The following is a 13,031-nucleotide window of genomic DNA, read 5'->3' as shown; positions in this document are numbered from 1 at the left end:
GCTAATTGCCAAACATAACAATAATCAAACCACAATTAAGCTGCATTCACCCTCATTTGATTGCAATTTGATATTTAAAAAAAAACAAAATCAGGTTGTATTCAATGGCGACATATACTGTAAATTGTTTCTTATGAGGTGACTAAAAAATTGATGTACACGTTTAAGTCAAATTGCGCGTTCAAATATATTGGAACAGTATACCTCACACCACTTTGCTCTTATATGTCTGCCAAAACAAGCTCATCGGTGGGAAAATGAACCGTTTTCAAATCTAAATGAGCTAGAAACTTGGCTTCAAAATCACAAAACTAGCAAATATCCCATTAGATATTGTATTAAATTAGAAAAATGTTGATAGACATGAAATGGGATTTCTAAACATGTGATATGATATACGCATATATCTATATCATAATACTATAAGGCGGCTCGATAAAATGCCATTTGGGGGTAGTGTTTCGTCTCGCAATTTTGCACGTTGGCAGGTGATATGTTATCCTGATGCAACGTTATGTTTGTTTTCGGAAATTTACTTCAGCGGAGCAGTAATGAGGGATTTTTAATCGGACACTGTCAATTCTCCTTACCACTCACAGAAGCCAAGCCATTGCTGTTAAGTTATGCAGTGGCTTAATCAATTACCTGCACTCCCTGTGGGGTGAATAACATAATATTTTGAACAGCTGGCTGTAGGGAGATGATTGGAACAGCCGGTATACCTGATGACCTGCTGAACCCAGGTTAATGATATTTTCAATCCACGATTGCAGGTCACCTGATTTTCGAGATTTCGCGGGAAATGAAATTGTAAACAAACGCATGTGTGCAGTTCAAATGTAAACAAAAATGTATTTTTGGTACTTTTGGTTGCTGGACTTGGGTTTTCCCGCAGTAAGGAGCTGGGGTCAAATTTGGGGTCTATTGTTTATGGGTATTGTTTTAGTCAGAGCCAGCCCTTGATTATGAAGGGATTTTCAAATTAAGGTGACCATGGTCTTTTTATGTGCTCACCACAGCTTTCACTACTTTATGTATCTGTATCGGAACCTGACATGGCCTTATCAAGGAGCTGCTCACGGTGCTGAACTTCTAGCTTGCCTGTCGACTAAGTGCCTTGCCCGAGACATCGCTACATGTAGGAGGAGCACGTATTTTAAGTTATAGTAGTGATAGTACAGTTGGTTCGAGCCATTTGGAAGCCGACATGTGAAGGCTTATCTGAGTTCTCCCTCTTCTTCGCCGTATAAAAAGGGGCATATTGCTGACTAAGGAACGAGGCATACTGACATTGCCTCAGTCATCATCTCTATCGGACCAATTGATATACCTTTTATGCACGCATACAGCACGCTACATAGGTCTGAGTCTGTGGACAAATGGTTTGATTAATTTGTCTCTTCGATATTGCTCCTTTGATATTGCATAAGGTTTTCATTGCAATTTAATCTATTCAAGATATAGCCCATTTGAACCTGCCTGCGCCACGGGTATAATGCTAGTAAAGTATATATATTCCATACTCCTATATAAGTAGGATATATGGTCACTTTTGATATTTCAAATCTATCGGGAAGGTTTCTGCTCCTACTGGGGCTGAGTGTGCGTTAAAACGGGGTTAAAATTAGCCATAATGTGGGGGTGTTTGGTCAATAGGGTGGTTTCGCAGGCGCACGGATAGCGCGACATGAACGTTTAGCTAGACGTAACCGTTTTATTTACTGCTGCGTCATTTCTGCGGTTTCGCTGCGCACGAGAAAACGGTTACATTTAAGTCTAGGTGGCAACCCGACTTCATTATCTGTTTTTGCCTACATGGATAGGCGATATCTACAAAGGTCTCACTAGCCAGTGCAATGGCCGGGCCTACCTGGCTCCACAAATGGCGCGACGTCATTTCATGCATACCCCTGTTCAAGTGGCTGTCGACCTTGCAGTATATCACTCTCACACATAAACCTATACATTTCTGAATAGCTTGTCGCTTCTAGAATACATCTGGCCAGCTTTCATTGTTATCAAGTAATTCAGTCATGAGAACATGGGGGCAGCACAATACATGAGACACCCTGTACATCGATGAGAATTTGGAAAATTTCACCTTGCCGCCTTATAACTTGACGATTAACATGGATGGTGAAATAATATTTTTATAAACTTCTACTTATCACCTTGAGAAAGCAAAATAATAACAATTTTAAATTTTGATACCAAAATAGGGTGTCGTTGCGGCTTTTCTTTGAGCATTTTGACCGCGAAGTCTCACCTTGAGAACATGTGCACTCTGACAGGAACCAGTTCATGTCAACATCCGATTGAGCTATACATAGCATGCGAGGCCTGTTCACTGCGGACGTGCACAGAAGAAGCTGATATTTTCCTCAAATAATCGTCAGAGCTACCTCTTCACAAAATACCCAGGACACCGACATTTGAACATGCAGCAATAGCGATATGATAGGCTCATCTGTATCCATGGTAATCGCCTGAGATTGAAGAACTTTTTTTTTAAGGGGGACCAATGTTGACCTGATCACCACTGGCTAGTGAGACCAAAAGCCAGTTATTTACGTCTTTTCCCTCCGTTTACGCGTAGGGACGTTGCATACGACGTCACGACACCGCAAGTAGTGATGACGTCACCGCTGCTAAGTGTTCACGTTACTCTATCCGTGCGCCTGCGAAACCAATCTTAGGGGCATACCCTTCTTGTTATATATACTAACGTGGGAGGTGAAAGTGTTAAACACTACAGTTGAGGAATTTCTCCCAAACGTCACACGATACTCAAGGTTAACACCTGTATATCAAGTTTGCATATTTCAAATATCTTTCTCAACTGCACATACTTTTATTGTGTGCAGAACGTTGTCGCGTCCCAGTCGATTCTTCATTTTCCTCTCAGTTCACTGCCGGTAAGTAAAGATAACGGTAACATTTTCCCGAAATTTTTATTAGAACTGTGCTGCCATTCAGGTGTCTCAGTTTTTCTGGTTCTGGTTTGATGAATGACACACAATCTCTTAAAGCTTACTCGGTTCGCTCAAAAGTTTGAAGCACGTGAATGCAAGTAGGTGAAGCCAGTCTGATTGGGCAAACAGCTGGAGGCCAAGCAATAAACTGATGGTTGCAGTGGAATGTAATCCAGTGATAAATGTTGCCGGGTTATAAAGTTCTTAAACTCGCATTTAATAATGGTCGTTTCTGAAATATACAAACATTGACAAATGATAAGAAAAATAAGTATAAAAAACATACTCATGTAAATGAACACCTTATAACAGATCTATAGCAATAATTCAAGTTCGTCGCACACATTCTATTCTAATATGAACTGGTTTCATTTAGGCCTACATAGACAACGTCAGGAAGTCTCTCAAATCACACCGCAATATAAACGGCTTATCGACACCATTTAAATACACTCTGGTAGAAGCATTAAACATACAATACAAATGTTCCTAGACAAATTAAATTCATTTTACAATATCAATCCAGAGCAATATTCCCGATATCATGGGGAAAATATAGAGGCCACACCCAATGTCCGTCATTAGAATTGCATGCATATATATATGGTGCAAACTTGCATTCGAAAACCCGTCCGTAGACGCAATTGAAAAGTGTGGTCTTTCATTAGTATTCCTATTATGGACAAATATTCAATCATTAACCAAAGGGGGCGCAAGGGATATTTTTGCTATTTCTATACCTGGATGTGCTTTGAGTTTGACCCGTCACAATCGAAGTTAAAGCGGAAAATCGGCTCAACTTGTTCACTGTGTCGACTGACGGATGTAAAACAACACTCACGGATGTCAACAACTATACTGTTGTTGTGAAACGTAAAGAGGGCTGACTTGTCCCGTACGCGGATTAGACCGTTGTGATTGAACGTTGCGTCAATCAGTGTCGATACCGTTGCATTGTCCTAAAGTCGCTGCGTCATCCGTGGATTCGGTGATGTCGGGTTGACCCGTGGCGTCGCTCTTCGTGGAGAGACGTTCCCTTCGATGACGCAATTTGGCGTCAGATTTGGTGGGAAAACCGGGTTGCGCATGTGTCCCCATAGGTGGCGACATATAGTGTGTTGCGGGTTTGGCTTGCCGGGTGATGGTTGCCATGAAAACGGTTTCGAAAAGGTGTTTTCTCATCAGTAATCAGTGCAGGAAAGACGGATAATGGTGCAGGTACCAAAGTGAACCCTGTGAAATCTTATGTGTGGTAAGACTGTGAGTATGTCCCGAAAGGGTCCATATTCACCAATGTATTGCCAAAGCAGTACACTGAAGGGTTGTGCTGGGTTTGCAAAATAAAGGAATGAAACTGACGCCAAATTGCGTCATCGAAGGGAACGTCTCTCCACGAAGAGCGACGCCACGGGTCAACCCGACGTCACCGAATCCACGGATGACGCAGCGACTTTAGGACAATGCAACGGTATTGACACTGATTGACGCAACGTTTAATCACAACGGTCTAATCCGCGTACGGGACAAGTCAGCCCTCTTTACGTTTCACAGTTTTATTTCCGATTTTGACTAGAGACTTTCGCCGCAGACGACATGGAAGAACCAAATCTCCCCGGCTCCCCTCCACTCCACACCAGGACGGAGGACACGCAAATTCAACCTCAAAACCCCCAATCGGGAACATCAGGGCAGTCACATAGGACTTTTTTTTTCATGAAGGACCAAAACTATACTGTTGTTGTCGACGTATGTGTACACTGAACTTGGGATGTGCGGCGGCCCCGTGTTGAAATGCCGTCCAGTGCCATTTGTGAAGCGTAAGCAATAGTCTTTCACGGGAGAATGGTCACTGTAAGAATTGTCCAGAAAAAAATGTATAATATTTGGGGTTTTCCGTGCTTGTCCGGCCCAATTGGCGATATTTCCATTTGGGATGGTGAACAGAGCTAGGAGCAAATGCGATGCTTCTGATTTAAAGAAATAAAATGCCCGATTTAAAAATCCTGCAGAATCAGGGGAATCGGGCGTTTCCAGTAATATACGATACACATGGGTTGTCCTCATGCAATCACATTGGAAACGCATTTTAAAATAAATGTTACGTGCTGTTAATGGGACAAGTCATCATCGCGAACATTCGGGAAAAAAGTCCCTAACGAGACCAAAGCACGACTGTCGCAATGACAAAAAGTAAAAGCGTCACAGAATTATTTGAGCAGTGACGAGTGACGAGTGACGTCAGAGCCCAGATTACGTAACCGCGGGAACATCTCATAACAATCTGGTACGGTGGCATTGCACATTGCAGGGAACGGCGTCAAGGGCAGCGTCAAATAGGCCCCAGGCAACCGACACGAGGTAGTCTTTCAGTTCCTGCTGATGCCTAATCGTACATCATAGGCACCATAATCCATACATTTCTGGGTTCATATGAATCGAGAAAAGAAGTCTGCAACATTTTTATTGCATTTAATTCATAAGTTCACCGATAGGTCGCGACACCTTTGACACCACTTGGATCCTGAAAATTGTAAATAATTGACAAAGAAATGGCATGATGTGTGTGATATTCAAACGGCCTCAATCGGTTCAAAATGAATGATTTGGGAATGCCATTACCACCGGCAGATAGCCAAATGCATCTAGTTTTTCATTTAATGTGAAAACATGGGTCATCTCTGCTATTTTTTCACTATATGGCCTCGAATTTGAACGAGCATAATTGACACTCGCACAACTACGCCTAACCTCACGTGGCAGATGGAAGGTCATCATCATCATCATCATATCCGCAGCCATGCGGCCATTGGGGCGACCCTGTTTTATCGACGATTCGGGACCATATGGTTCTGTCTTCCGCGAGGCGGATTAGGTCACTGGTCTTCCTTCCGGTCCAGTCCTTCACATCGTCCATCCAAATTCTCTTTGGTCGGCCGCGTCATCGGTTCCCCTCTACAGTGCCCTGCAGGATGGTATTGGCTAGCATTCCCTTGGCTCTGGTGACGTGGCCGAACCACCTCAGCTTTCTCTTCTTGGCAATGGTTAGGAGGCTATCATGGCGCCCGATGTACTGGATGACCAGCTCTCTTACTCGGATGTTGGTGGTGTGGGTGGTATAGTGTATGCCGAGCAGTCTCCTGTGACAGTTCATTTCAAACGCGTTGATCCGCTTCTCGATCTCGCTGTTCATGGTCCAGGATTCTGCTGCATACAAGAAGACTGAGATCACCAAGGATCTTAGAAGGTGGAGTTTTGACGTCATTGCGATGTTTCTGTCGCGCCAAATTATCTTCAGTCTGGCTAAGGCAGCTGCAGCTTTGGCTATGCCTGTCTTCACCTCCTTGACGGACGTACCGTCCTCTGTTTGTCTGGCTCCTAGATAGATGAACTCTGCCACTTGTTCCAGATGGTAGTCTCTGAGGCACACGTCAATCGGTTCACCTCCGCTGGATGCCATTGTCTTTGTCTTCTCTAGGCTAATTTCCATGCCATATCTGCCACTGGTTTTGTCAACCTTCTGTGAGTGGTGGATTTGGTCACTGGCTGAGCCGTGTAGGAGATCGATGTCATCGGCGAACCTCAGATCGCTGGTCGTTCGACCCGATATTGTCAAAGGTGACTCCAGTTCGACGCGCGACTCTGCCATAATGTTCTCGAGGAAGATGTTGCACAGGGTTGGTGACAGGAGGCAACCTTGCCTTGCTCCTACCGAGGTGGGGAATCACTCGCTGAAATCTTCTCCTACTCGAACCATGCTCCTCGCTATTGCGTACAGTGCCTCTATGGACTTGATGATACCAGGGCTGATGTTGTACTTCCTCAGAACTGCCCATAAACCTTCCTGCCAGATACGATCGAAGCATTTCTTGTAGTCGATGAAGTTGTGGTACACTGGTTTTCCAAGCTGCCTATGCTTCTCACACAGCACCCTGAGGTTGAATATATTTGCTCTGTTGTGGAGCTGCCTTTGCGGAAACCGGCTTGCTCCTCAGATAGGATGGCCTCTGATTGTGGTCGCAGCCGGTTGAGGATGACCTTCAGGAGAATATTGTTTGGGTGGCTTATCAAGCTTATGGTCCTGTAGTTGTTACATTTCCGCAGGTTCCCCTTCTTGGGCAGAGGTACAACAATCGATGTTGTCCAGTCATTAGGCCAGTTCCCTGTCTTGAACACATGGTTGCAGATTCTGGTGTACGCTTTTACCACTGACTCTCCTCCATTTGCGAGGAGTTCTGCGGGGATGTTGTCAAATCCTGGGGACTTGCCATGTTTGAGACTCTTCAGGGCAGCCTCCACTTCGCTCTCCAGGATATCATATTCCTCTTCAACCTGGTCCGCTGTCTGGTCCTTTAGCTCTTGGAGGACTTCTTGCTCAGCCGATATCTGATAGTTATACAGCTCGGAGCAGTACTCGTGCCATCTCTTTGCAATGGCTGGCTTCTCGGAGAGTAGGGTCCCATTGGCGTCTTCAATGCAACTTATCCGGCTCGACTTCTGCTGGGTGAGCTCTTTTACAGTGTCGTACGCTACTTTAGTGTTGTTTGCCCTCAGACTAGACTCGATGCTGTCACATTTCTGTTGGATCCAGGTCTCCTTGGCCTTGCCTACTTCTTTTTTGACCTCCTTGTTGATAGCTCGGTAGGCCTCGCTCTCCTGGGGTGAGTTGAACATGGTTTGTTTCAGTTTTCGTCTCTCATCACACTTTTGGAGGATGGAGTCTGTGATCCAGCTTTTCTGTTTCCTCTGACGTCTCTTCCCTAGGATCTTCTCGGCCGCCTCCCGCAAGTTCTCTTCCACTTGTTGCTGGAAGTCCTCGGGTTCCAACTGCATTGTCAGCAGCGGGGCAAATCGGCCATCAATCTCGACTTGGAACTGATCTAGGATGTTGCTGTCCTTGAGCTTGTTGAGGTCGTAGCACACTCTCGTACTCTTCTTCTTCTCGATGTTTTTCAATCGGAGGGTCAGCGCCGTCATCACTAGGTCGTGGTCGCTGCCAATGTCAGCCCCCGGGAAGGTCCTTGTTTTGGAGAGGTTGATGCTGCTGCGGAATCTGTTATCCACCATGATGTAGACTATCAGGTTGTGGGTTTTGCCATTGGGGGAGTGCCAAGTTGCCTTGCGACTCTGCTTCCCTGCTTGGAACGTGTTGACGATGGTTAGCTCATGGAATTGAGCAAATTCGAGAAGCCGTAAACCTCGGTCGTTGGTGACGCCCAGTCCGTGTCTGCCAATCGTGCCTTTCCACTGATCGTATGCATCTGGACCAATCTTAGCGTTCCAGTCTCCCATAAGGAGATGGATATCCTGCCTCGGGAGTCCTTGCCAGGTTGATGTAACTGCATCATAGAAGCTGTTTAACTGATCGTCAGTTGCATCCGTCGTTGGGGCATAGATCTGCATGACTGAGAGGTTAAAAGGTTTGGCACTCAGCCTGATGAAGATGACACGGTCCGAGATCGGTCTGAACTCCATCACTGAGCCTGCTGTAGCTTTGTGGATCAGGAAGGCTGTCCCATTTACATGTCTCTTGTCTTGTCCACTATGGTAGAGCTGGTTGCCATCAGCTGTTCTTGACTCCCCAACTCCAGTGAGTCTTGCCTCAGCTATCCCTATGATGTTCCAGGTGTAACGTTGTAGCTCGTGTTCTAGCTGCTCGATCTTACTGTCAGCGTTTAGTGTTCTTACGTTCCACGTGCCTGCTATGAACGGTCTTCTTCTTAGTTTCATGACGTTTTCGCCAGTATCACACTTATCGCCACCACCCTGGCTAGTAGTGGTGCGCGCGGACGTTGTTCACCCGGGCCTCGTCCGATCTGGTTTGGTTACCTTTTTCGTCTTAGTCATGGTCGTTTCTTAGGCCGGATAATCCCTGGTGGTGCCCATCTCCTCTCCAGGAATTGCTAGATGGCCGTTGGCTCAATAAGCTCATCCGCCCTTAAGATGGATATGGTTTTTAGTTCCATCTGGGTGTCTAGCCACCCACCACACCAAAGTCAAGGACTCTGGTGGGGGTAACGGTTTAGTCGCCGATGGCCCGACCCTGCGCAGGTTGCACCGGTCTACAGGTTTACCAGTGGGAGGTATATGTTACATATTAAGGCCAAACTGGGGATTGAGACTCGCTTCAAATGGCACAGATTATAGGCTCATAAAATGAGCTAGTTTAGGCAGGGTGGTAAAAAAGGAGGGCATGGCGTGGCAAGAAACATATTTTAGCGGCAAGGCGCATTTCAAAATTGTTTTTTAAGGCATGGCGCTGCAGCCCTCTTGAAATGCTAGCTAGGGGTGTGTGGATGGCACACTTTTTCCAGGTTGTTTGAAGCCACACTACGATTGAGTATTCTATACTTTGTTGACAGCGTAGTTTATTCCCTTTTCTAGGAAGCCACACTATGATTCAAAATAATATTGTATACTTGATTGATAGCATACTTTATTCCTTTTTCTTGGAAACCACACAATGATTGTGTATTGTATACTTTATTAATAGCGTACTTTATGCCTTGTTCTTGGAAGTCACACTATGATTGTGAATTGTATACTTTATTGACAGCGAACTTTTCCCTGTTCTAGGAAGCCACACTATGATAGTCAAACCAGTTCTCCTGGCGGTAATCGCCAGCTGCATGCAGAGCAGCACGGCCAAATGGACTTCCTACGAAAGTGATTTCGAATTCGAATGTCCAAGTCTCCATCACCTGAACAGGATGAACAGCCAATACAATGGTAGAAACGACAGAAAATGGGAGTACGGTTGTACGGAAGGATTCGTGGGAGAAGATTGTATTTGGAGCGAAGATATAGTCGAACAAGAAGGCAGCATTGTCTTCTACTGCGGCAATGATGAGGGTGATGATCTTGATACACTCATGAATCCAAAAGTCAAGCCAGTTATAACCGGTGTTAAGTCTCGTTACAACGGTGGTAAGGGAAGGATCTGGACTTACAAATGCTGTAAGGCAAGTACACTTCAATATCTTTGGTCCTGCTTTGTAGCCAGCTCATTTGTCGCCCAACTGCTCAACCAGGCATAAGGACGTGGCCTTGTCGCAGTCATTTAAATCACATACAGCTATACGTCGCACACCTAGGCGGTTTTTCCGTTCCCAGGTTATTTACCAAGGAACTACAATATTTGAAATGTACGCAATGTATTACATGACCACTCATTTATGAAGGCATAGGGATTTTCTTTCACTAATCATATAGTTTATGAACTAGGTATTCATCTAAGAAAATGTCATGCCTTTGTCTCCAGAAGAAAGGGTTTAAAGCCTCTGTGAAAGAAATTCCGCATCCGTAAAAATGTTATGGTGAATTTCCTGCTACAACAGATTCTCGTAAGGTCGAATGCTGGTGTGACATATATAGCCGACGGACTACGCCACCACCTAAGTAGTTAATTGGCTAGGGTTTTGAATCTCACAACCAACAACGTCTTTTAGCTCAATACGAAACCTGCGACTGAATGTAGAACCGAGCGTGACATCAACAAGTGGGGTGAAACCATGGTAAAAGACTTTCAGGTCGATCGAGCGATGTACGGACTCACCTCGTTCATCCCGGTGGAAAAATTGGAACAGGGCAACAGAGGGTGAGTACGAACTACAGTAGAAACTCTCTACTGAGGACACCCACCGAACTGAGAAGTGCTGTCCTTAATAGAGAGGTAACTTTGAATGGAAACAACCAATTTAGGACCAAAACTAGTGTCCACTAGCCCCTCTTTACTTAGGACACCCACGGGACTGACAAGTGCTGTCCATAATAAAGAGGTAACTTTGAAAATAAACAACCAATTTAGGACAAAAACTAGCGTCCACTAGAACCTCTCTTTTTAGGACATCATCTGGACTGACAAGTGCTGTCCATAATAGAGAGGTGACTTCTAAGGGAGGTTTCAATGCATATTTGTCACATTATTTTATACACTGGGCTGGAAAAGGGCCATCCATAAAGTATTTTTTCCCCAACCACCAATTTTTCTGATCCCCTTCCCCTTAAACACACCTTGTATGCTCTGACCGTAACAACCACCCCCCCCCCCCCCCCCCCCACCCGTACGCATACGCATTAGTAAATCACACATTCACAGTGTATTCGGGTAGTGTGTAATAAACAAGCAGTTTTGTCATACTTTTTTACTAATTGGATCAATTTGGCATGTCAGTCTGCACATCTGGTCTTAAAAATCGAGGCCGGGTATATTAGGCAAGCCGTTCACCGAACGGGGATCATTTTTGCCCTGTTTGGAGAGCCGCTTGCCGAACAGCACTGACAATCAGCACAGTTTGGCATGCCCGGCTTGCCAAACAGATACACATTTCTACGCTGTTTGGCTAGCCGGAGACATTACAACACATTAGCCAATCGGAGAGCAGTGACGTCATATTTGAATTAATATGCGCAAAATTAACAATAGCCGATTTCTCGCTCTCGGTTCATTTTCTTGTACTAAACTCGTGTTTTTGCAAAATAAATAGATGGAGAGGAATATACGCGAGTATGTGATTAACTGATAAGCGTAATAAATTAATTGGGTACATTGCTAAGGTCTCTAAATCTCCAGACACATTTTATACTGTCATCTTGCTCTGAGGAGAGAACAGTTCTATCCTGCCTCCTATACGTAACGCCTCGTTATCCTACTCAGCGCAATTTCTGGATTGGCATTCTCCCTCTTTTCAGCGACCGCTTATGGAGCATCAATACCTGTTTGTACGTCGGTTGTCAGGTAAGGAAGCTCGAAGTTGTAAACCCCATTGAAACCGTCGATGAGGGAGAGACCATGATAGGAATCAATGCTGACCAGACCTGCAGTAAAGATACGTCAACGCTCAAATTATACAGAACCGACTCCGTAACCCGAACTGCGGCTTTTACCATAGCAAATGGTCGTGATTACAACTGGGCTACTTCGCTCCAAGTCAGTGCCACATTAACTGCTGGATTCCTTGGTTCTGGTACGACACTAAGCTATGGTGCGGAACATACACGAGGCGGAGCCACAACCATCGAGAGGGCAGAAACGGATGAAACGAGTACAGGTTCCGAGGACTCGACTGGTAAGGATTTGTCATACGACGGTCCCGGTGCGGCTATGATCATCGGCACCATCAACAGATACAGGCTCAACACAAACGACATTGACGTCGACGTCATCTCTACCTGCGGCGACGGTACCGAATGGCGAAAGACGACGCAGATGAACGTGCGCGGTTCGACCTATGGGAAGGCATTCTACCGCACGCGACGGGCAACATTCCTGCCCGGACGATGTGGCTCAGAGTCAGAGAACTGCATCGGCGGTATAAGCGGAGGGAATGACGCTGATACGATCTTTCGACACTTTCAAAACTGCATCGGCGATGCGGGTGATGTTCAAATAAAAAGACGCTGATGTACCCAAGGCATCGGTAGCGCAGTAAAAGCGCACTGGCAAATCGAGTGACAGTAATAAAATGAAAATAACAAAAGACAAACAATCTACTTCATGTCCATGCCGCCTTATCGGCGGTGAATATCAGTCCTAAAGTCTCCTCCTTTCACCGCCGACACAAAGGGCCAGGAAATCCGTCGGACGAACTTTCATAAACGGGCGGCCAATCAATTTGCTCGACACAAAGTAATTGAATGAGGCCTAAATTAATAGTGCCAACCTTACCCTTCTCCTTTACAACATGAACTCAGCATTTGGGTTAGGTCAGCATCCCTGGAACCGTTACTCATAGAACACCAGGTCTTCCATTATGATGGCATTCAGTGCCTTTCTCGTGAGACAAACATGAGTCAGTGTAATGTTAGTGTTGTCGCGACAGGGACGGGTGGGAAAAGGAGGGAATGCAGGGAGACTACTGATAAAGTAACAGCCCTTCTGACGGTCGAGCGGGGGGAGGGGAGTTTATCGGCGGTGAAGTATGGATATACGCACAACGACGGTGGATCGGCAAAACCAAGGATCCGAACAGAAAATTTTGCCCCTCCCCTTGAGTTTACTGAGTGAGGGGGGAGGACTGGGCTTGGCGCCAAAAACTGGTTGGTCATGATGGCGAAAATGAC

General features: G+C 45.4%; 1 protein-coding gene across 1 annotated transcript; it reads left to right on the top strand.

The window, feature by feature from the left end:
* The first annotated feature begins 2,850 nt into the window (after positions 1-2,850).
* Positions 2,851-12,775, top strand: LOC135503077 (uncharacterized). The gene is made up of 4 exons (XM_064796389.1): positions 2,851-2,915; positions 9,546-9,931; positions 10,418-10,566; positions 11,661-12,775. Exons 2-4 carry the CDS (start codon positions 9,557-9,559, stop codon positions 12,370-12,372), a joined length of 1,236 nt encoding a protein of 411 aa, XP_064652459.1. The 5' UTR covers positions 2,851-2,915; positions 9,546-9,556; the 3' UTR covers positions 12,373-12,775.
* The last annotated feature ends 256 nt before the right edge of the window (positions 12,776-13,031 follow it).

The sequence above is a fragment of the Lineus longissimus genome, chromosome 19 (assembly GCF_910592395.1).
Source record: "Lineus longissimus chromosome 19, tnLinLong1.2, whole genome shotgun sequence".
NCBI classification, from domain to species: Eukaryota; Metazoa; Nemertea; class Pilidiophora; order Heteronemertea; family Lineidae; genus Lineus; species Lineus longissimus.
The sequence above is the reverse complement of the archived record's forward strand: the minus strand, read 5'-3'. Positions and strand labels throughout refer to the sequence as shown.